Source organism: Salmo salar, unplaced genomic scaffold, assembly GCF_905237065.1.
Source record: "Salmo salar unplaced genomic scaffold, Ssal_v3.1, whole genome shotgun sequence".
Classification (NCBI taxonomy): Eukaryota; Metazoa; Chordata; class Actinopteri; order Salmoniformes; family Salmonidae; genus Salmo; species Salmo salar.
The window spans coordinates 2,646-28,438 of NW_025548178.1; the positions used below are offsets into that span (position 1 = coordinate 2,646).

At 40.9% G+C, this 25,793-nt stretch overlaps 1 protein-coding gene across 1 annotated transcript; it reads right to left on the bottom strand.

Annotated features, from left to right (window-relative positions):
* Positions 1 to 8,324: 8,324 nt before the first annotated feature.
* LOC123732748 (uncharacterized) lies at positions 8,325 to 14,013 on the bottom strand. Its single transcript, XM_045712003.1, has 8 exons — positions 13,270 to 14,013; positions 10,794 to 10,847; positions 10,642 to 10,698; positions 9,777 to 9,844; positions 9,599 to 9,617; positions 9,247 to 9,351; positions 8,999 to 9,024; positions 8,325 to 8,891 (listed from the first exon to the last, which is right to left on the bottom strand). The coding sequence occupies exons 1-8, from the start codon at positions 13,628 to 13,630 to the stop codon at positions 8,811 to 8,813; spliced, it is 771 nt and encodes a 256-aa protein (XP_045567959.1). The 5' UTR covers positions 13,631 to 14,013; the 3' UTR covers positions 8,325 to 8,810.
* Positions 14,014 to 25,793: the final 11,780 nt, after the last annotated feature.

The window sequence follows — 25,793 nt, forward strand, 5'->3', positions numbered from 1 at the left end:
CCTGTGAGAGACGGGCATTTAACTTGTTGAGCGGAACAGACATATAACATTATATGAGAGGGGTATTCTGGGATCTGTAGCTAGAGAAAGTGACAGTTGTGGTTTCACTATGAGTTTGCTGGTCTGTCGGGGATTGAGCTGTAAATGTGGTGCATATCAGACTACAAGACAGAAACAGACAGTTTGACAGTTTGGCATATAAATGATATGGTAAGAATCATTTAAAAAGTGCAGAACACAATCACATGGGTGATGGTGAATAAGACAAACTATGGCTATCATTTTTATTTGTGCTGTACTTTTTGAGATGCCTGCGTATCCACTCCAACAGTGGGCATTAATGTGGATGGTACAGAAATGATCAGACTGTAGCTTCCGTTTCCCCTGAATCCACCTGGAAGGAGAAGAAAATAGATCTTAGTTATCCTGTCTGTCTGTCTAGAACAGCAGTCAACCAACTGTTGGTTTGACACTTTGAATGTTCAAGGGTCGTTCTTGAATTGTGGTGGCATTTGGGCATTAATACATTTTTGTTGATTTTTTATTAATTTAAATGTATTTGGGTACATCTTCCCATTATAAATCAACTGATATGGCAGATTAATGACTTTAAATCATGGTAACATTGTGCCACCAGTAGAGTAACACAAATGACAATGTTTTGGTCGTTTTGGTAATTACCCTTTCAAAATAATTGACTAAATCGTTATGATTAATCGTTTTGCTCACAATTAAATTGAGTTACACCAATGGCACTTCGTATTTAGACACACCAAATGATCAATGGAATCCTCAAGTGTACGGCATACTAAAACGGATGGATTCTTTTAGATGTTCTTTAATGGCCTCCTGAGTGGAGCAGCGGTCTAAGGCACCACATCACTGTGTTGCGGGCGTCACTACAGCCTGGGTTCGACCAGCTGTGACCGGGCAGTCCCATAGGGCGGCGCACAATTGGCTCAGCGTTGTCCGGGATTGGCTGGGGAGTTTGGCTGGGGGCTTTACTTGGCTCATCACTCTCTAGCGACTCCTTGTGGTGGGCCGGGCACCTGCAGGCTGACCCTGTTCGTCAGTTGAGTGGTGTTTCCTCTGACACATTGGTGCAACTGGATTCCAGTTTAAGCAAGCGGGTGTTAGAATAAAGAAAATCAATTATGGGTCAACATCTATATATATTGCTCCCAGCAGTGATCAAAGCTCAGAACGCTTATATTTTTGTGAAAATCTTTTTTACTTAAAGTATTTGTGTGTTTACAATATTTTTTACTTGAGTCTGATAAATATCTGAAGAAAAAGATAATCTGATAATACCTGTGGAATATAAAAATACTTGCTTAATTTACACTACCTTTTAAAAGTTTGTGGTCAAGTAGAAATGTCCTTGTTTTTGAAAGAAATGCACATTTTTAATCTATTAAAGTAACATGAAATTGATCAGAAATACTGTGTTGGCGTTGTTAATGTTGTAAATGATATTTGTAGCTGGAAAGCGGCTGATTCTTTATGGAATATCTACTGAGGCCATTATCAGCAACCATCACTCCTTTGTTCCAGTAGCACATTGTGTTAGCTAATCCAAGATAATCATTTAAAAGGGTAATTGAACATTAGATAAACCTTTTGCAATTATGTTACCACAGCTAAAAACTGTGGAGCTGATTAAAGAAGCAATAAAACTGTCCTTCTTTAGACTAGTTGAGAATCTGGAGTATCAGTATTTGTGGGTTCGATTACAGGCTCATAATGGTCAGTCCACTCTTGTTCTGAGAAATGAAGGCTATTCCATGCGAGAAATTGCCAAGAAACTGAAGATCTCATACAACCTGTGTTCAACTCCCTTCACAGAACAGCGCAAACTGGCTCTAATCAGAACAGAAAGAGGAGTGGGAGGCCCGGGGCACAACTGAGCAGGAGGACAAGTACATTAGAGTGTTTAGTTTGAGAAACAGACACCTCACAAGTCCTCAACTCGCAGCTTCATTAAATAGTACCCGCAAATCACCAGTCTCAGCGTCAACAGTGAAGAGGCAACTCTGGGATGCTGACCTTCTAGGCAGAGTTCCTCTGTCCAGTGTCTGTGTTCTTTTGCCCATCTTAATCTTTTCTTTTTATTGGCCAGTCTGAGATATGGCTTTTTCTTTGCAACTCTGCCTAGAAGGCCAGCATCCCAGAGTTGCCTCTTCACTGTTGGCGTTGAGACTGGTGATTTGCTGGTACTATTTAATGAAGCTGACAGTTGAGGAATTGCTGCCAGAGACTAGGCGATCACAAAATGTTTCCCCAACTCCCAGTGACCTCTGCTACCAGGCCACCAATTGGTTGCTAGGGAGCAGGACACCTGACAGTCCTTCTGCCTGCTCCAGGTCAGAGCCTCCTCAGTCTCTCTCCAAGTAGACAAGAGTGATGGAGTGCGTGGACAGAAGTGAGTGATGTTGTTATTGAGCGTTGTGCATTTACTGTTGGTTGTTACTATTGCTAGTGGTTAATAGTAGTTGATGCTGTGTATTATACAGTCCTTTGCTTTTGTCACTATCTCCTTATACAGTTAATATTATTATTGCTCATGTGCTGTTTCTCATTTATTCTCAAACTATGTTTATTAGTATATTTATTCATATTATTCTCTGTCCAGAACCACATCCATCTCATATGTCCTCTGGAAATAAAGTTATTTAGTGTGAGTAGCGCTGTGCGGTTGCCGTAATCCTCTGACTGGGAAAGGTGGGTTTTCATGCTCAGTAGTTTACCACGTGTATCAAGAATGATCCACCACCCAAAGGACATCCAGCCTAGGCATTAAATGGTACCCGCAAATCACCAGTCTCAGCGTCAACAGTAAAGAGGCGACTCTGGGATGACACTACTGTGGGAAGCATTGGAGTCAACATGGGCCCAGCATCCCTGTGGAAAGCTTTCGACACCTTGTGGAGTCCATGCCCCCAACGAATTGAGGCTGCTCTGAGGGAAAAAGGGGATGCAACTCAATATTAGGAATGTTTTGTACACTGTGTGATGATACTCTTATTCATAACAAAAAAAAACAGGTAGCTAAATATAATGTGCCTTTAATGAGAAGAGTTCAAATCTAGGCCTATTTATTTCATCTTTGGATTCTAAAATAGTTTGAAATCGGCATCTATTTCCTATTGTTAATTTCATTTCCATGATCATTGCAGAATAAATTCCTCCACATTTACTGACTGTGATGGTTTCATACTTGCGAAATAACTTATAGGCCCTCTAGAGCGGGGCTGCTCAACCTCTTCCTGGAGATCTACCATCCTGTGGGTTTTCAGTCCAACCCTAATTTAACACACCTGATTCTACTTATTATCTGCTCAACAAGACCTTAACTAGCTGAATCAGATGCGTTAAATTAGGGTTGGACTAAAACCTACAGGACAGTAGATCTCCAGGAAGAAGGGTTGGGCAGCCCTACTCTACAGAATCAATGTTTACAGGTCCAAAACAGCAAATGTCACTACAAAAGAAAACATTTTGCCACCTCCAAAGACTCAGCTGGTTTAAGAAAGAAATTCACTCATCATTGTCCAAGACCAAGTCAAGACTGAGTGAAAATAGATCCCAGACCGAGACACTCAACATGGGGTATCGAGACCGAACTTGAGACTAAGAAAAGGAAACTAAAAACATGGTGGTATTATTCATGAGAACAAGCGTTCAAACATTTTTATCGATTGGCATCAGTCAAAGTGCACAAGTAACATCATGTTAGTAACTACCCACTGGGCAAAAACTGGTTGAATCAACTTTGTTTCCACATCATTTCAACCAAAAAATGCAATGTGATTACGTTGAATCAATTATAGAAAACCTAAATCCAATACAATTGGTGAAAGACCATGTGTTCTTAATGTTTTGTATACTGAGTGTACAATATTCACACGAAATATGATCAAATTGATCAAATTAGACCCTCAATACCAGCGATATAGCTGTATACAGTGTATATATTGTAGTGCAAGAGTTGGATCAGAGGAATATCTCACAACAAAGGAGGATGATCAAAAACAGATGGCGAGCCAGATCAGGGGTGAATAACGCAATGTTTCAGAGAAACAGACGATCACAAACTACATAATAAGTACCGTGTCTGTGACTGAGAGAATGCTTTTAATAGGGAGGAAGACGAGGAGCCTGCTCACAGGAAAACCACAAAGAAAGTCCATCAACTGGTGTGATTAGAGGTAAATGTCTCCTGCTCCTAACATGAGCCCAAACCATTTGCTTATCTGTCAGAGGAAATAACAATATTTTATTCAGGCTTTCTTTTTAACTATACTGCACAATAAAAAGCCGGTTTCATGTACAACTGCAGTATATATTGCCAACATCCAAAAGCAAGAAATAAGAAACAGTCTTGCTGTGGCTCCATATGACTCTCCACATTGTGCATTAGAGGCAATATTTTTCCTATCTACTGTAGTTATTAGCTTAATAAGATAATAGAGGTGCAGATACATAAGCAGTAAACAACGACACTGAACATTTCCATGGAAATATAGCATGACAAGTGGGGTTTCATTACTCATGACATGCTTGTTGTAATGGTCAGAAGCATGAATACATTTCTCATATTGGTGTTTTTGGAGGGTGAATTTAGTTGAGTTTTTTTATATCTTGCTAAAAATATCTGGTAAAGTAGATTAATAGTTTCAGTTAAATGTATCTGAGGTTTGGTTCAACAGTACTTCCGTCAATCTACTCAGCACAACTAGTCTCTGAAATATGATACGTTGAAGTTTCAGAAGGACAGGATGCGGCAAGAGTCTCGTCTAACTTTCCACCCCTACTGTGTGTGTGTGTCTGTGTGTGTGTGCATGTGTGCACTCGTGCACCTGTTTGCAGGTGTGGATACGTGACAGCATACATGTACTGGTTGGTATGTGATCTGTAGACTGTCTGTGACTGTTGCAGGAGAATGTAGGCATCTTTGCCTCCCTCACATTAGAACTAACCACAATACAGATCATCTGTAAATTGTCCTTTGAATAATATTTTTAGTCCAGGACTAAGCATTTTCTGTCTCTGGGAAAATCAGGGGAGGAGGGCCTTTGTCCGGGAGGTGACCATGAATCCGATGGTCACTCTGAAAGAGCACCAGTGTTCCTCTGTGGAGATGGGAGAACCATCCAGAAGGACAACCATCTCTGCAGCACTCCACCAATCAGGCTTTTACGGTAGATTGGCCAGACGGAAGCCACTGCTCAGTAAAAGGCACATGACAGCCCACTTAGAGTTTGCCAAAAGGCACCTTAAGGACTCTGAGACCATGAGAAACAAGATTCTCTGGTCTGTTGAAACCAAGATTGAAGTCTTTGGCCTGAATGCCAAGCAACAAGTCTGGAGGAAACCTTGCACAATCCCTATGGTGAAGTATGGTGGTGGCAACATTATGCTGTGGGGATGTTTTTCAGTGGCAGGGACAGTGAGACTACTCAGGATCGAGTGAAAGATGAACGGAGCAAAGTACAGCGAGATCCTTGGCGAAAACCTGCTCAGGAGCACTCAGGACCTCAGACTGGGGCGAAGATTCACCTTCCAATAGGATAACGACCCTAAGCACACAGCCAAGACAATGCAGGAGTGACTTTGGGACAAGTCTCTGAGTGTCTTTGAGTGGCCCAGCCAGAACCCGGATTTGAACCCAATCAAACATCTCTGGAGAGATCTGAAAATAGCTGTGTAGCGACGCTCCCCATCCAGCCTAACAGAACTTGAGAGGGTCTGCAGAGAAGAATGGGAGACACTCCCCAAATACAGTTGTGCCAAGCTTGTAGCATCATACCCAAGAAGACTTGAGACTGTAATCGCTGCCAAAGGTGCTTCAGCGAAGTACTGAGTAATGGGTCTGAATACTTATTTAAATGTAAATTTTCAGGTTTTATTTCTAAAAACCTATGCCTAAAAATCTGTTTTTGCTTTGCCATTATGGGGCATTGTGTGTAGATTAATGGGGGGGACTGTTTAATCCATTTTAGAATAAGGCTGTAACGTAACAAAATGTGGAAAAAGTCAAGGGTTCTGAATACTTTCCAAATTCACTGTATATGGACTGAAAGAAACATTTCAGGAAAATAGCATCTTGATTTTCCCCAATGGCCAGAAAAAGGTGACAAAGACAACAGTACATATTTTTTTTGCATTATCTAGAATAATCAAGATCAATATCAAATCATGTAAAATACTAACAAAGACGAGAGAATGGTTGAAGTCAATTTATTCTGCGTACTTTTTTGTTTTACAGAAGAGAGCGTTTCAAATGGAGCAAAACTTTGGATTTGTATTTACTGTACCTTAACGGTCTTATACAAGAGGGATACATTATTTTATTTTATTTCACCTTTATTTAACCAGTTAGGCCAGTTGAGAATAAGTTCTCATTTACAACAACGACCTGGCCAAGATAAAGATAAGCAGTGCGACAAAACAACAACACAGAGTTACACATGAACAAACGTACAGTCAGAAAACACAATAGAAAGATCTATGTACAGTGTTTACAGTGTATATGGAAGGTGAGGGGGAGCCACCCCTTTTTCAACAAACAAAGCCATCCCCCATAGAATAATCGACCATCCTGACCACTCAACTGTGCATCGAAACAGAATGTAAGCTCATGTTAACTGGAAAAAAATGTAATGAAGTTGTGTTCTCACACCATTTACATCATAACCACTCCGCAGTCACTGGACTAAAATGTTAGAATGTGTCTACAACACTGCACATTGAAGGAGCGACTGAGGTGCTGAGTAAGTTGAAATTAAACTGGGAACCTGGAAAATAACAAGTAAACATGGAGAAATTGGGAGATTTGAATAGCATTTAGGAAATCTACATTTTTCAGTTTTGATGATCTGATGTTGCCAACAATGTAAACATTTTTAAAACCAAATGTTATATTTTGCAGCTTGTAGCAAAGTATGTGGGCAATATCAATATCAATACTTTTGTTATAAGATCGGGCTTTTGGGGTTTGCCAACTTTTGCCGCAAAAATTGTTAAATTAACATTAGTCTTTTCCCCCATTTCTTTGTGGTGCATCTGGCTTAGATTATAAGCATTTTCAACGCAAAGATGAATTTCACCCAGAAAAATGACATTCCACTCTGGATCTTAATGACTTAATTTCAATAATTTAACTTTATTTCCTATTTACCTGTTTTTTGCATTATGTGTGAATATGTTATCTATTTATTGATTTAAAATTGTCTGAATCTATCGATTTTGATCAAATATATTTTATTTAGTAAATTGTATCAAACCATAATGGAAGGAATTATCACACAGATGACAGAATAGATATAAATACAGAATATATACACTTAAGAATGTTAAGGGGAGTATGCCCCGGACCACTCCAAAATCCCCAAATTAAAATACCAACACATTAACAGATATTATGGATAGGCATGCAACACAAGCCAGGTGTCCGTGTGTGAAACAGTAAATTACGGCAGTTCCAAGCATTTTGGGGGCCCTAAGCGAGATTTGCCCACCTCGCAGACAAAACATTTTAGTGGCCACGCTCATGGTGGCGGAGAGAAACATTTGGAGCTTTAAAGTTAATGTCCTGCAATTCTACGCATTTTGCCATTGGGCGGAGAGAACTTTGCAGTTTTAAAGCTAATTTCCTGCAGTTCTACACATTTTTCCAAGGGATTGAGAGACATTTTATAAATGATTTCCTGCAATTCTACACATTTGGCCATGACTTAAGCCATGTTCATTTGATATCTGAGTGAGAGTGACTAACAAAATCAATGGGTGCCCCCTGGAGGTCAGGGCCCCTGGGCAGTAATTTGGACATTACTACATGGCTTAGATAGCTGGCGAGACTTACTTCCCAAGCAATCTATAAAATCTTAGCTGACATGGGATAATTGAGTGACTGTCAGTGACTGACATAACAAGAGAAAACTGCTGATGCAGAACCACATTTCTAAACTGCACATGTGTATTCTACTATCCTACGTTTTTCTCTGGAGGGGCCTCTAGCGGCTGCTTACTGGATGTCAGCTACAGATAGAAACGGCACTGCAGTAGATGTATTAGATACTTATTTACAGTAACACAATGTGTGATAAATAAAGGACATCCTTTATTTAAAAAGAAAGAAACAGTATTTCTGTGAGACATACAGAGAGCCAGTGGTGTAGTTTCAGTGTGTCTGCAGAAGACTGTACAACCCATCTGGCTGGGCTGAGGTTGCTGGTCTGTCGGGGATTGAGCTGTATGCGTGGTGCGTATCAGACTAGAGAAAAGAAACAGACAGTTTAACTTCAGTCCTTTAATTCTACAGTACTGTAAATGTAATGTCATTTAAAAGGATGTAACATCAATCTGAAACTGAGAGTCGTTAACAATCACCAAACACAGTGGGTGATTCTAACTTACATTGTCGTTTTCAGATGACAGATTTTCATTTTCTTTTAAAGGACCTGTACAACACAGAGGGAGCCTGTGTGTGTGTGTGTGTGTGTGTGTGTGTGTGTGTGTGTGTGTGTGTGTGTGTGTGTGTGTGTGTGTGTGTGTGTGTGTGTGTGTGTGTGTGTGTGTGTGTGTGCGCGTCACTGTGGGTGTGGTTCTGCGTGTCACTTTACACTTCTACTCCTGACTCAAACCATCCTGTAGACGTACAGCTCTATTCTCATGCTCTAACACATTATCTTATGTATAACTTATATACATACATGGTTACTGATATGACTACCTCAGACCAAAATCCAAGCCTAAACAACTTTGAGTCCTATAAAAAGCTCTACATGATATGAATCTATGGGATAGAGTTAAATAGACAAACCTGGTGGTACAGATGTGAATGGTACAGAAGTGATCAGGCTGTAGACCCCTGCATTCTCTGAATCAGCCTGGAGGAAAGAGAGAGAGAAAGGTCCTTATTATCCCTCAGACTGTCTGTCTGTAAAAAAAACAAGTATGTAAGTATATCCAGGGTTATTATTTTTGCTGTACTTACATCATTTGCATATTGCTGCACAGGACCTGCAACTCACAGAGAGAGACAAAGCCACAAGTGAGAGGTTTGGTGTCTGTGTGTGTTTGTGTGTGTGTGTGTGTGGGGGGGGGGGTTCAAGAAGCTCTCACTAGTACATTTTAAGTTAGTATGGCTGGCATTGAGTGACCAAGTGTTATTGTGCTGAGGGTCACAAATGCATGTCTCAGGTCAGGAAGACGGGGACAGAAGACATTCTGTTACAAACTCACCTGAGGGCAAAAACGTGGACGGTACATAAGTGATGAGAGAATAGATCCCAGCATCCCTTGAATCCAACATGCCTGCACTGCTCATAGCTCCCATCACCAAATCACCTACAACAGAAAATAAATAAAATTAAATTAGATATGTGTTTGTACGTGTGTGTCTAGTTGTGTTAGTAGTGTGTGCAGTGTTGGATGTATTTTGTTTTGGAACATACATTGGCTGTGATCATGCTATCTGGATGTAGGTCTGTACAACATAAAAGTATAAGAAGGTGGTGGTAAGAACATCTCATCATGGACAATACAGAACTAAAGGTTGATCCAATCTGCATCATATTCACAAGGGAATTCTTACCTCTGAGAATTGGTTTTCTCTGAAAAACAAATTAGACTAAATGAATGATGTTGAATATCTACACTACACAATATCACCAAAAGGAGTTGAAAGATTAACCCATGTCAAAGGCACTTACATTAATATGAGAAGGAAAATGTTTGCAAATTATCTGTTATGCAGAATCAGAAGTACTCACTGTTAATCCCATCAGGAACACGCCCACTCCAGAAGCCATACCCACTGCTGTCTGCCATAATTGCACCGCTGTTTGGTGACATGATGTCATCAGGAGAGGTCATTAGCTCTTAATCCAAATGTAAATACTTCAATGGTAGACAGGTGTTAGAATACCCCTTTATTGTATATATGTGAGAAAAGACAGGTAGTCAGCTAAACATTTTACATTTGAGTCTGTGGAGGAAAATGTTATGTTTGTCTTTTCTAATAACCAATTGGACTGGGTTCAGGCAAGTGACTGATGGATAGTGAGGATTCCTCCCAGTAATGATCAGTAGAAGCAATTTGGTAGTACGCCAAGAACATTGTTTTGAAAACCGAAAAGGGTGTCTCAGTTTAAAGGTCTCAGCTTGAAGAGAAGAAGCCTCGTGAGGTATTGGTTGGTCACATGCATGAACCAAACGTTAATGATGAATGAATTATGAATAATGAATTAACTAAATCTTGCAAATATAACATGTCTGTTTAAGCAGTATATAAGACAACTAATGGGACTTCTCCGGCGGAGCTCCCGACCCGATGTTTACTATGGTACATTAAGTTTGTTGGAACCTCTCCAGCTTGTTGATAATAAAGAATGATTCATTTAATATTCACTTCAGGTGTCCCTGATGGTAATTTCGACAACAAGTCATTTAGCAGAGGTTCTTATCCAGAGTGACTTACATTAGTGCATTCATCTTAAGATAGCTAGGTGAGGCAACAACATATCACAATCGTAGCAAGTACATTTTCCCTCAACAAAGTAGTTATCAGTAAAGTCAGAGCTAGCAGGAAAAGACAAGTGTATTTTTGTTGTGGGATTACTAAATAAGGACACTTACCCAAAACTATTTTTTGACTGTTTGAATTCACAACACTGTCTGTGGAGCTTTGACCTCCTGTTCACATACAAGATAGAGATGGTTTGTTAACAGTTAATACACATCACAACTTAGTCAACACCAATAAACAAAAGTTGTGTGGCCATACTCACTCTCAGTTGGACTCTTTGGGGTGTCAGTTGTCAAGGTAGGACTAACAGTCAAATCTGGTGCAAAGCAAAGTCATTGGATCTGGTTATACAATAAGGGATCTAAATGGGATGATTTAATCAATCCAATATCAACCTCTTTTCTAGTAATTAGGCACATATGTGATTAAAAAAGAATACAAAGACCTGGGTAAGGAGTCTTTTAGACCTAGACTTGGCCCTCCGGTACCGCTTGCCATGCGGTAGCAGAGAGAACAATTTATAACTAGGTGGCTGGAGACTTTGACAATTTTTAGGCCCTTCCTCTGACCCCACCTGATATAGTTGTCCTGGATGGCAGGAAGCTTGTCTCCTGTGACGTACTGGGCCGTACACACTAACATCTGCGGTCGAATGCCGAGCAGTTGCCATACCAAGCGATGACGATATCAGTCAGGCTGTTCTCGATGGTGCAGCTGAAGAACTTTTTGAGGATCTGAGGACCCATATCAAAATCTTTTCAGTCTCCTGAGGGAGAATATGCTTTGTTGTGCTCTCTTCACGACTGTCTTGGTGTGTTTGGACGATGATAGTTTGTCAGTGATGTGGACACCAAGGAAGTTGAAGCTCTCGAACCCGCTCCACTACAGCCCCGTCGATGTGAATTGGGGCATGCTGAGGGAGCGCTTGTTGTCTTGGCATCACACTGCCAGGTCTCTGACCTCCTCCGTACAGGCTTTCTCATCATTGTCGGTGATCAGGTCCACCACCATAGTTTCGTCGGCAAACTTAATGATGGTGTTAGAGACATGCATGACCACGCAGTCGTGGGTGAAGAGGGGAGTACATGTTGACTCATCACGCACCTCTGACGGGCCCCTGTGTTGAGGATCAGCGAGACAGATGTGTTGTTGTCAGGAAGTCCAGGATCCAGTTGCAGAGGGAGGATTTTAGGCCCTGGGTACTTAGCTTAGTGATGAGCTTTAAGGGGAACTATGGTGTTGAACGCTGAGCTTCAGTGAACAAACAGCATTCTCACATAGGTGTTCCTTTTGTCCAGGTGGGAAAAGGCAGTGTGGAGACCAATAGCGATTGCGTCATTTGTGGATATGTTGGGGCGGTATGTGAGTTATATTGGGTTCTAGGGTTTCTGGGATGATGGTGTTGATGTGAGCCATGACCAACCTTTGAAAGCACTTCATGGCTACCAATGTGAGTGCTACGGGCCAGTAGTCATTTAGGCAGGTTACCTTGGTGTTCTTGGGCACAGGGACTATGGTGTCAGTTTGAAACATGTCGGTATTACAGACTCATTCAGGGAGAGATTGAAAATGTCAGTGAAGACACTTGCCAGTTGGTCAGTGCATGCTCTCAGTATGTGTCCTGGTAATCCATCTGGCCCTGCAGCCCGTAATCTAAACCCTTGACTGTACAATTGGTATTTGCTGAGATGGTAATTTAGAGACATATTAATGAAATTAGCATTTTATTAATGATCATCATGGTGTTGTTGGCCTTTTGAAATACCTTCATGACTTGTCTATTCAAAGTGGGCAAAGTAGGACTATAAAATCTACTACGGACAGATTGCTTCTAGCCCTGGTAGATTATATTTCTCCTCATTATAGAGATGATAAAACCAATTCATAAGGTGATAAAGTCTTTCAGGACAGATAAGGTGTTGATTGTTGTTGACAGCTTCCTAGAATGAAGTCACCATGTTATCTAACAGCAGAAGCTTAACGGTGCACAGACATGATCTATACACTTAACCAGTTCAACAAAGAAATTGTAATACTTGTGGTAATGGTCCCAGGCGTTGGTGTTGATACTGGTTTCATATATATGAACAAAATTACTTAAGGTTTCTAATGTAAAGTGTTCTAAACAACATCCTCCATCATCAACACAATGAATTACAGAGTAAGCCACTCCAACAGTTATACTTACACATTACCAAAGCTAAACCCCTTTGTCTCCCTGCATTAGAGGGTGTCTGTATAGTTGTTGGATCACTGATGTGAACTCCCACTAGATTTACAACCATTTAGGATTGGAATGTGGTCTTTAGTTTGTGGGTCAGAATGTTATTTGCTGGCAGTAGCTCCCTGCCTGCCCTCATCCTCAAGGAGCCATCCCCCAACAGGCCACGCCCAAGAGGAAGACAGAGAGCCAGGTGGTCCGACCAGTTGGGGACGACCTACACAACCTGGGACTCAACACCAGATCAGCCTGGGACCTGGCCCAGAAGAACACAGTGTGGAAAACCATATGTGGAGATGCTATGCTCAAAAGGAGCGAGTGAGTGAGTGGTGGTGGTGAGTGAGTGGTGGTGGTGGTGGTGAGTGAGTGAGTGAGTGAGTGAGTGGTGGTGAGTGAGTGAGTGGTGGTGGTGAGTGAGGGTCAGAATGCTTATAGTCATACTCAATTTTTTTAAGGGAAGTCAGATCATGAAGACCTGCAGCACTGATAGATTCTTAATGATTAGATAATGACTCACCTGTAAAGTTGTACGCATCACTGCGTTGAGAGAGAGAGTTTGGTCCTGAGCTCACTCCGTAGTCACAGCTCACCTCCTTACTCCTCACTGACTGAAGACGTCTGATCAGATCACTCTCAGCCACAGCGAATTGACAGAACCAGCATTTGGAATCTGTGTGTTTCGTCTTCCTGATGTGTGCTCTAAAAATACGCTTACTCTGCTCTCCAACATACAGGTTACAGGTGGTGTCATAACTGACAGAGCCAGGAATTAAACAGGTGATGATGAGGTTCTCTCTCAAACTGACTGTAATATTTGGTTTCTGACCTGTTGGGAGAGGACAACGACTTAATGAAGTACAAGGCACACTATTCAGCATATAAAAATATACTGTAGAGCCTACAGTCTTTCACAATGCAAGTTCAAATCATGATGGTCATAAACATGACATGGACTTTTGATTTGTTTAACTATTTCGAATGAACTTGGACTATGATTTAAAAACATTAGTTAAAGATAATTGATCTGTTCAAAACAAATTAACAATAAATTAAGCATTTGTCCAATGGGCACAGACGTCAGTTCCACACCTAGTGTTGATTTACATTTGATTGAGTTGTCAGCTAATGTGAATTCAAAGAGAAATCAACAACATTTCAGCCATGTCATTGGATTGAGGTTCAAGTAGGGTGAAAAAAAGACAAACATTCCCCAAATTATTTCAGCAAATCCAATACATTTTCCACATTGATTTAATGTCATCAGAAGGAAAGCGTTGTAATTTTTTGTTGAAATGGCGTGAAAATAACATTGATTCAACCAGTTTTTGCCTGTACCATTTTACACTTAAAAAATGTACATATAATAAATATTTCAGTATTTTTTTATGTAAGTATCTTACCTGTAATAATGTATTTATCACTGCGGGGAGAGAGAGAGTGTCACGTCCTGACCCTTGTAAGATGTCATTTTCTATAGTAGAGTAGGTCAGGGTGTGACAAGGGGTGTTTTTGGGTGGTTTTCTATGTTATCTATTTCTATGTGGTTATTCTAAGTTTCTATTTCTATGTTGGGGTTTTGGGATGATCTCCAATTAGAGGCAGCCGGTCCTCGTTGTCTCTAATTGGAGATCATATTTAAGTAGGGTTTTTTTCCACTTGTGTTTGTGGGTTGTTATTTTTTGAGTAGTGTTTATTTCTCTCTGCGTCACGGTTTGTTGTTTTGTTTATTCAGTTATTTATGTATTGCAACGTTTCCGATCCTATAGACAACCGTGACAGAGAGTGTGATCCTGTGTTCACTCTTTAGTCACAGCTCACATCTCTCTCCAACTGCAGATGCCTGAACAGATCATTCTTAGTAACACTGAAGGTACAGAATAGTTTGGATAATGCTGTGTTAAATCTCCTGACCCAAGCCTCTTTGTAGGCCTGAGGCTGGTCTCCAGTATACAAGTTACAGCTACGACCATCACTGACAGAATCAGGAAGTACACAAATAATAGTGATGTCATGAGAAGATTCATCATTGACACTAATGTCTGGTTTCTGCAGTTCACCTGTGAGGAGAACACATCAATAACTGTCCATACTGTAGGTTAATGAGAATACACACCTCATTCTGTATTTGAAAACTCAAAGAGTAAGAAATAAATCGTTTGTATATGTTAGCATGACATTACATATTCCAATCTGATTACAGTTAGCCAATCAGATCAGTGTATTCATAATAATAATACTATTTTACCAAGAATAGTGATAGGCGCAGGGTGACTCTGCGTCGATGGATTTCTAAAAACATTTATCTTCATGTTTATTGAGACTAAAGGATTTTGATAATAAGGTCCAATCCTTCATATAATGATAGTATGTGTAATATATATTTTAAGTAATGGCTTATTACAACATAAATAAAAAATATTCCAGACTGGGCTGAGGAAGATCTGAGAGGACAGAGGAACTGAGTATTTTATTACTGGTTTGGGAAATGTACTGTCAGCCGTTAAACATAAAACAATCACACATTGTGTTTTCAGATCCAAGATCTTTGAGAATAATTCCCAGCGATAGTATGGGAAATAATGGAGATATAATATATTGCTTCATGCAACAGCTCTTTCCAAAAGACAATAATAACGTATTTCTAGAGGACCAACTGAGCAGTACGGTGTTTGCAGTGTTTACAGCTATAGACATTTGTTTAACCCTGAATTTGGACAGAAGATTTTTCACTGTATACGGATTTAAACTGCCAACCTTCGACACTGTATTGTATTAACCATTTATCCATAATTCCTTTTGAATTCATAGTGTCATATGGATTTGTTATCAGCTAATGTTATGTTTGAATGATAAGAATAAATTATATTATATTTTTCCAGGGTAACTAAAAACTCATAATTATGATACTGACCTTGTGCTTTGATGGATTTCAAGCTATCTAGAAATTATAAAATAGGTTATCGCCTGACATTCTAAAAAATAAATTCTACATGAGATACCTGAACACTTCACACAAGTTGGTAAAGTAGCATAACCTACTGTAATGTATTAATGGGGATCAAGCAATGGTCATTCTTATCTGAACAGAATGTAAAATAATGATAGAGAGAAATAAATAAGATGATTAAAGGAATAAGATACAAGACACTCATCATAGCCATGAGATTCAGATCTATCAAGAGTTCCTAAAGTAAAATAGTAAAAAGTAAAAGACTAAAAGAGGGGATAGAAGAAGAGGAATATCCTGTAGCACAAACAGATGATGAAACTGTAGAAATGTAGAAATAACTCACCAAAAAGGAGGGCGACCAAGAACAGATGACCAGCCATATCAGGGATGAACAATGCCATTTGTCAGACAGCTACATACTGTTAGTCTGACTTCACAGTAAGGTGTGTGACTGAGTCAGAGGATTGTTTGAATAGAGGCGTAGATGTGGAGCTTGTTCACAGCAAAACCACAGAGAGCAGAAACGTAAACAACAGTCTCATACAGCAAGTGTGAGCTAATGTTGCAGAAGTAAGGGTATCTGAATAACAGAGTAATTTATTGGTCATACTCTCTCCTTCATATGAATTTGGACAGTGAAGCCCAAAAAATATATTTGGCTGCATAAATCAGTATTTTAGATTTAATTCAGCCTGAATTCAAAATGTATTAAATAAATAAACAATCTCACCAATCTACACACAATATGCCATTATGACAAAGTGAAAACATGTTTTTTGTAATTTTTTGCTAATTTATAAAAAATGAAATACAGAAATATTTCATTTAGATAAGTATTTACACCACTGAGTCAATACTTTGTAGAAGGACCTTTGGCAGCGATTACAGCTGTGAGTCTTTCTGCGTCTCTACGTCTCTAAGAGCTTTCCACGCGTGGATTGTGCAACATTGCCAATCATTCTTTTCAAATTTCTTCAAGCTCTGTCCAATTGGTTGTTGGTCATGGCTAGACAACCATTTTCAGGTCTTGCCATAGATTTTCAAGTAGATTCAAGTCAAAACTGTAACTCTGCCACTCAGGAACATTCACTGTCTTCTTGGTAAGCAACTCCAGTGTAGATTTAGCCTTGTGTTTTAGGTTATTATCCTGCTGAAAGGTGAATTCATTTCCCAGTGTCTGGTGGAAAGCAGACTCGACCAGGTTTTCCTCTAGGACTTTGCCTGTGTTTAGCTCCATTACATTTCTTTTCCATCCTGAAAAACTCCCCAGTCCCCTAATGATTTGGCCTCATGGTGAAATCTCTGAGTGGGTTTTTTCCTCTCCGGCAACTAATTTAGGGATGATGCCAGTGTCTTTGTTGTGACTGTGTATATTAATACACCATCCAATGTGTAATTAATAACTTCATCTTGCTCAAAGGGATATTCAATGTCTGCTTTCTTTTTACCAATAAGTTTCCTTCTTTGTGAGGCATTAGACAACCTCCGTTTTTTTGTTGTTGAATCTGTGTTTAAAATTCACTTCACGACTGACCGACTTTACAGATAATTGTATGTGTGGGGTACAGAGATGAGGTAGTCATTAAAAATCATGTTAAACACTATTATTGCAAACAGAGTGAGTCCATGCAACGTATTATTCGACTTATTTTGGATTTCCATAACAAAGGAATTGAATACTTATTGACACTTTTTTTTTTCTTTTTACATAATTCCACTTTGACGTTATGCGCTATTGTGTGTAGGCCAGTGACAAAAAAAATATCTAAATTTCATATATTTTAAATTCAGGCTCTAACATAACAAAAATTGGAAAAGGTCAAGGGGTGGGAATACTTTCTGAAGGTATTGTATGTTTTACCATTTAGATATAAAAGTACTTTATGTATATAGTCCCCCAATTCAAGAAGTTATTTGGACAAATTCATTTTATAGTGTATTAAAGTAGTCAAACATTATGTATTTTGGTCCTATATTCTTTGCACCCGATAAATGCATCAAGTTTGTGACTTAACAAAGTTGAGTTTGTATGCATTGCAGTTTGTTTTGGTTGTGTTTTGGATTATGTTTTGCCCAATAGGAAATTAATTGTATCCAACAATTAATTTGAATATGGAAGGAGGTATCAAACAGTCAACATAAAATACATAAATACAGTAGATTCAGCATTTACTAGGGAAAAGAAATAAGAAAAATGCTCAAAGGAGAGTATGCCCCGGACCCCTCCAAAAACCCCAAAATAAAAATATGAACACAGTAACAGATATTATGGATAGACATGTAGCAGAAACCAGTTGTCTATGTGTAATACAGTAGATATATTACCTGTTAAGCAACTTATTTACAGTAACTGGATGTGTGATAAACAAAGGATATCATGTGAGAAAGAATGTATTTGTGTGAGACATAGCTACAGAGAGCCAGTGGTGTAGTTTCAGTGTGTCTACAGAAGACTGTACAACCCATCCGGCTGGGCTGAGGTTGCTGGTCTGTCGGGGATTGAGCTGTATACATGGTAAGTGTCAGACTAGAGGAAAGAAACAAATTCACTTTAGGGCTTTGAATCTACAGTACAGTTAATGTAATTCATAAGGGGTATTTTATGAGGATGTAAGACCAATCTTAAACTGAAAGTCAAAACACAGTGAGAGAAAGAGAGATACTTTTATCCTCTAGTCAGTCTGACTGTGAAAACAATGCTATGTATAATAATAATAATATAACAATATAATATAATACAATGAATAGGACATTTGTGCATTACTTACATGTTCATTTGCAAATGCCTGTGTATCCACATCAACGTTACCTGCACATCACAGAGAGAGACAATTCCATGAGTAAGAGGTTGTGTATGTATGTATGTATGAGTGTGTGTGTGTTTGAGGGGGATCATGTGTATTTTACATGTCTACATTGCATGTGTGTTACTTAGTTGAGTTTGCCCTATTGCGTTGGTAACATCCAAATAGAAAAAGTGCAAGTAACAGGGCTTGATGTCATTTCACACTTCTCCTCATGACTCAAACCACCCTGCAGATCTACAGCTCTATTCTCAAGCTCCACAGATGCTCTGACAAATTAATTTCTGTTTTAAGTGTCATATATGTGTTTTGATATGGTTGATAAGGTTAGGCCCAACGTTTAAGCATGTACAGTAGCTGTGCACTTCCAGATGGTCCCGAGATCTGAGGGACAAACCTGAGGGCATGAACGTGGACAGTACAGAAGTGACCTGAGAATCGATTCTGGCATCTCCTGAATCCACCTGTAGTAGAGAGTGAGGGAGAAGAAGAGAGAGAAGAGAGACTTTTTATCCTCCAGTCTAACAAACTGTCTGTCTATTCTAATCTCTAACTCGTGACATGAACTGCACCCTCCTTTGTATCACAGGAAGTGTTTGTGGGTTTTGTGTCATTCTGAGGTCTACACATATCCAATGCAAGATGTAGGTTATTTGATCAAAAATAGTCATACGACTAAACTCTGTACCTACTTAGGAACACATTTACAAGGTTTAACATGAATTCATGTATTAAGAAATCATTTATTATTTGGTAATAAATATAAATGACCATATAAATCTGTAAATAAATATAGCTGTTGGTTTGATACTTTGAACATTCGTATGTTGAAGCACTACTAATGAAACATTAAGGTCTTGATCCTCAGATCAGACAGTCAGAGGAGCAGAGGATGCTGGTGAGAGGAGTTGTAGGAGGACAGGCTCATTGTAATCGTTGAAATGGAATGAATGGAATGGAGTCAAACACCTAGTTTTAATGTGTTTGATTTGTTTGCCTCCGTCCTATTAATTCCATTCCAATCATTACACTGAGCCCATCCTCCTATAACTCATCCCACCAGCCTCCTCTGTCAGAGGGGTATATGTGTACAGATACCACTGTAATGTAGAATACTCACCATGACTCCGCTGCTCACCGCTCCCATAGACACCAAATCATCTACAACAGAAACACAGTAAAAATTAGATTTACAGTGTTTGTACATGTCTGTATATAGTTCTGTAAGTCGTATCCCTGTGTATGTTTGATGTATTTTGTTTGGAACATACATTGTCTGTGATCATCCTGTCTGGATGTAGGTCTGTACAACATAAAAGTATAAGAAGGTTGTGGTAAGAACATCTCATCATGGACAATACAGAACTAAAGGTTGATACAATCTGCATCATATTCACAAGGGAATTCTTACCTCTGAGAATTGGTTTTCTCTGAAAAACAAATGAGGCTAAATGAATTATATTGAATATAGTCTAATCTATACAATATGATCAAAATGAGTTGATAAATTAACCCATGCCAAAGGAACTTACATTAATGTCAGCACGGTACATTTGCAAATGATTTGTTATGCAGAATCTAATGTACTCACTGGTCCTCCTGCAGAGACAGACAGCTGTCAATCCTACCAGGAACACGCCCACTCCAGAAGCCACTGCTGCCTGCCATAATTGCCCCACTATTTGGTGACATGATGACAACGGGAGAGGTCATTAGCTCTTGGACCACATTATTGTTCTTCTAAGAAAATGTGCACAGCTCTGTTTTCATATGTGTGATAAAAGACAGCTAGAAAAGGATACTTACACAGAATGCTTTCTTTACTGTTTGATTCCACATCACTTTCTGTTGAGCTTTGACCTCCTGGGCACATGCAAGAGAGAAGGACAGTTTAATTACAGAGTTATGCAAATATTTCTAAGAAGAGACCAATTGTTTGATTAATCCTAAAGCCTTGACTGAATTTACATTTGGCTATATTTGCAAAACTGGTTTATGCTTTAGTAGACACAAACATTAAGCAAGCTAAATTAAATCTATTGGCTATACTTACTTTCAGTTGGACTCGCTGGGGTGTCAGTGGTCAAAGTACAGCAAACAGTCGACCCTGATGCAAAGCAAATCATTGGATCTGATTATACAAAAATACATCTAAATGGGTTGATTTTAATCAATCAAATATCAACCTCTTTTTGTAATGAGGCAAATTTGTGATGGGAAAAAACTCAACATGGAGAAGATAAGCTACTCTATTTGTTTTATTCTATATGCTAACTAGATAAAGATGACTAAGAGACCTGATGAAGGATTCACTGTCGTGCTAGGGGTTTAAGGGGAGGTCAAACCTGGTGAGAAGAGATTACTCATATTACACAAGAACAAACGTAAATTAATGTAATATCTAAGGTCTTTCAATAAGCAGAAAAGAGAAGTACTCTACACATTACCTACAAATCAGATGGACTAAAAGTGGTTAAAAATCTGGACTGAAATTACAAGCAGCTATGAATACATCTTTTAGTTAACCGGTCAGAGCTTTAGTGAATGAATGTGAACAAAGATATTGTATTTTCAAAAAGTTAAAATTGGTGGATCTACTTACTGGTAGTTGGTGTCACTGTGGTTTCTGGGGTAAAGGTAGAAGTAACAGTTGAAACTAGTGGGAAGCAATATGATTACACAAGAATAAGGTTTTACATTCACATTTGGGACACTTAATTTTACAGGCCCGTAATCTAAACTCTTGACTGTGTAATTACTATTTGCAGAGATGGTCATTTAGAGGCCCAACACACCTTCTGTAGGACTCACTGTCTTGCTGGGAGGCAAAGTAGATCTAGGACCTGGAGTCATACCCACTGAGAAAACACATATTAATGAAATTAGCATTTTATTCATGATCGTATTAATGATCATCATGGTGTTGTTGGCCTTTTGAAATACCTTCATAACTTGTCTATTCAAAGTGGGCAAAGTAGGACTATAAAAATCACTACGGACAGATTGCTTCTAGCCCTGGTAGATTATATTTCTCCTCATTATAGAGATGATAAGACCAATTCATAAGGTGATAAAGTCTTTCCAGGACAGATAAGGTGCTGATTGTTGTTGACAGCTTCCTAGAATGAAGTCACCATGTTATCTAACAGCAGAAGTATAACAGCACATAGATACGATCTAAACACTCCACTAGATGAACACAGACATTCTATTACTTGTGCTGATGATCCCAGGCATTGGTGTTGAGGCTGGTGTCATATCTATAGAACAGCTAATTATCTAACAGAACAGCTTCATTTACACATTAACACAACTATTCTTATTGCTGAAACTTGCTTTGCTTAAAAATAACAGCTGCGCCACTATAAAAGCACAAATGTGTAGCCAACCTGCTATAGAAGGTGTCTGTATAGTTGTTGGATCACAGACGTGAAATCTGAATTTCTGATTGAAATGTGGTATTTAGTTTGTTGGTCAGAATGAATATAGTCATACTAAGAAGATGCTAAAATCAAAGTGAGTCAGATCATGAAGACCTGCAGCCCTGATAGATTTGTTTAGATAATGACTCACCTGTAAAGCTGTACCCATCACTGCGTGGGAGAGAGAGTTTGGTCCTGAGCTCACTCTGTAGTCACAGCTCACCTCCATACGTCTCACATACTGTAGAGTTCTGATAACATCCCTCTCAGTTACAGTGAATCTACAGAACCACTGTTTGGAAGCTTTGCTTTTTCTTTCCAGATCTTTTCTGTGAAGGATGGCTGACTCTCCTCTCCAACATACAGGTTACAGGTGGTGTCAGGACTGACGGATCCAGGAATCAAACAGATGATGGTGAAGTACCCATCAAAATGGACTGTAATGTCTGGTTTTGGATCTGTTAGGAAAGAACAGAGACTCCTTTTTACATCACTCTATTTGAATGTAATGTAAACTCAGCAAAAAGAAACGTCCTCTCACTGTCAACTGCATATATTTTCAGCAATGTGTAAATATTTGTATGAACATGACAAGATTCAACAACTGAGACATAAACTGAACAACTTCCATAGACATGTGACTAACAGAAATGGAATAATGTGTCCCTGAACAAAGGGGGGTCAAAATCAAAAGTAACAGTCAGTATCTGGTGTGGCCACCAGCTGCATTAAGTACTGCAGTGCATCTCCTACTCATTGAATGCACCAGATTTGCCAGTTCTTGCTGCGAGATGTCACCCCAGTCTTACACCAAGGCACCTGCAAGTTCCCGGACATTTCTGGGGGAATGGCCCTAGCCCTCACCCTCCGATCCAACAGGTCCCAGACGTGCTCAATGGGATTGAGATCCTTGCTATTCGCTGGCCATGGCAGAACACTGACATTCCTGTCTTGCAGGAAATCATGCACAGAACCATCAGTATGGCTGGTGGCATTGTCATGCTGGAGGGTCATGTCAGGATGAGCCTGCAGGAAGGGTACCACATGAGGGAGGAGGATGTCTTCCCTGTAACGCACAGCATTGAGATTGCCTGAAATGACAACAAGCTCAGTCCGATGATGCTGTGACACACCGCCCCAGACCATGACGGACCCTCCACCTCCAAAGCGATCCCGCTCCAGAGTACAGGCCTCGGTGTAACGCTCGTCCCTTCACGATAAGGCGAATCTGACCATCACCCCAGGTAAGACCAAACCGCAACTCGTCAGTGAAGAGCACTTTTTGCCAGTCCTGTCTGGTCCAGCGACGGTGGGTTTGTGCCCATAGGCGACATTTTTGCCAGTGATGTCTGGTGAGGACCTGCCTTACAACAGGCCTACAAGCCCTCAGTCCAGCCTCTCTCAGCCTATTACGGACAGTTTGAGCACTGATGGAGGGATTGTGCGTTCCTGGTGTAACCCTGGCAGTTGTTGTTGCCATCCTGTACCTGTCCCGCAGGTGTGATGTTTGGATGTACCGATCCCGGATCAGCTGTCCGTCCTGTCTCTCTGTAGCGCTGGCTTAGGCGTCTCACAGTACGGACATTGCAATTTATTGCCCTGGCCACATCTGCAGTCCTCATGCCTCCTTGCTGCATGTTTAAGGCACGTTCACACAGATGAGCAGGCACCCTGGGCATGTTTCTTTTGCTGTTTTTCAGAGTGAGTAGAAAGACCTCTTTAGTGTCCTACGTTTTCATAACTGTGACCTTAATTGCCTAACTTGTGCCGGACAGGCGGGCAACTCTGGCTGCGCCCGGACAGGCGGGCGGCTCTGGCGGCACAGGACAGGCGGACGGCTCTGGCAGCTCCGGTCAGGCAGACGGCTCTGGCGCAGGGCGCACCAGGCTGGGGAGACATGCAGGAGGCCTGGCTCTGGGAGCAGGCACAGGACTCACCAGGCTGGGGAGACTTGCAGGAGGCCTGGCTCTAGGAGCAGGCACAGGACTCACCCGGCTGGAGAGACATGCAGGAGGCCTGGCTCTGGGAGCAGGCACAGGACTCACCCGGCTGGAGAGACATGCAGGAGGCCTGGCTCTGGGAGCAGGCACCCGGATACACTGGGCCGTGGAGGCGCACTGGCGGTCACGAGTGCAGGACTGGCACCACCCCTACTGGCTGGGTGCCCGCTTCCCCCCGGCAAATGTGGGACGCTGGCACCGAGCACACTGGCCTGTGGATGCTCGGCCTCGACACCGTGCGCATCACCCCATAGCACGGTGCCTGACCAGTCAAATGCTCGCCACGGTAAGCACGGGGAGTTGGCTGAAGCCGCACTGGGTTCTCCAGGCGAACTGGGGAAACCGTGCGTGGAGAGGCGCAGGACTCACCGGGTTGTGGAGGCGCACTGGAGGTCTGGAGCGCAAAGCTAACACAAGACGTGCAGGGCTGGGGAGGCACACAGGAGGCCTGGTGCGTGGGGCTGGCACAGTCTTCACCAGATGGCTAGCACGCACCTCAGGATGAGTATGGAGAGCTGACTCAGGTGACATCAATTCGAGGACATGCTCCGTAGGGCAAATGTCGTGCCTCATGCACCAACACAGCAGCTCTCTCATAGCTCTCTCCTCCAATCTCCCCATCAACTCCTTCACTGTCTCTGCTTCGCTCCCTTCGCTCACCTCCAACTTCACCCCGACTGGCTCTGGTTCCATCCTTGGCTCCGCCCGACCGTCCCGTGTGCCTCCCCCCCAAAACAATCTTGGGGCTGCCTCTCCTCCTCTTGCCGTGCCAGCCGATCCTCCCAGAAAAGCCGTTCTGCATTCGCTGCCTCTATCTCCTCTGGCGGGCGGCGGTATTCTCCAGCCTGTCTCCAGGGTCCCTTTCCGTCCAGTATCTCTTCCCAAGTCCAGGAGTCCTGAACCCTCTGCTCCTCCTTACCACGCTGCTTGGTCCGTTGAAGGTGGGTAGTTCTGTCACGACCGTCGGATGAAGTAGACCAAGGTGCAGCGTGGTGAGCCTACATTTTCCTCTTTATTGAAATAACGCCAGCAAAACCAATTAACATTACAAAACTACCGTGAAGCTTACAGGGCAAAGTGCCACAAACAAAGTTAACTACCCACAAGGACAGGTGGGAAAAAGGGCTACCTAAGTATGGCTCCCAATCAGCGACAACGATGTACAGCTGTCCCCGATTGAGAGCCATACCAGGCCAAAACAAAGAAATACAAAAACATTGAAAAAAGACATAGAATGCCCACCCTAGTCACACCGTGCTCTAACAAAAATAGAGAATAAAAACCCTCTCTATGGCCGGGGCGTGACACATAGTCAGTAGAAAGGTCTCTTTAGTGTCTTAAGTTTCTTTAGTGTCCTAACTGTGACCTTAATTGCTTCACTTGTGACATATAAACTCAGCAAAATATTGTTTTGCCCTTTTTCAGGACCCTGTTTTTCAAAGATAATACGTAAAAATCCAAATAACTTGCAGATCTTCATTGTAAAGGGTTTTAAACACTGTTTCCCATGCTTGTTCAATGAACGAGCATTGTTCAATGAACCATAAGCTGTTAGTGTCTTAGCGATCGTTTCACAGGTGCATGTTCATTAATTGTTTATGGTTCATTGAACAAGAATGGGAAACAGTGTTTAAACCCTTTACAGTGAAGATCTGCAAGTTATTTGGATTTTACGTATTATCTTTGAAAGACAGGAGTCCTGAAAAAAGGACATTTCTTTTTCTGAGTTTATATGTCACAAGTGATCACTGACTTACTAAACTAGAGCCTGCCATTCTCTTTATATTACATATCAGCATGTCTTATTTGATATCATTTATATTTATGAGTGCCATTTAATCATGTGTGCTGTGTGTTTACAATGA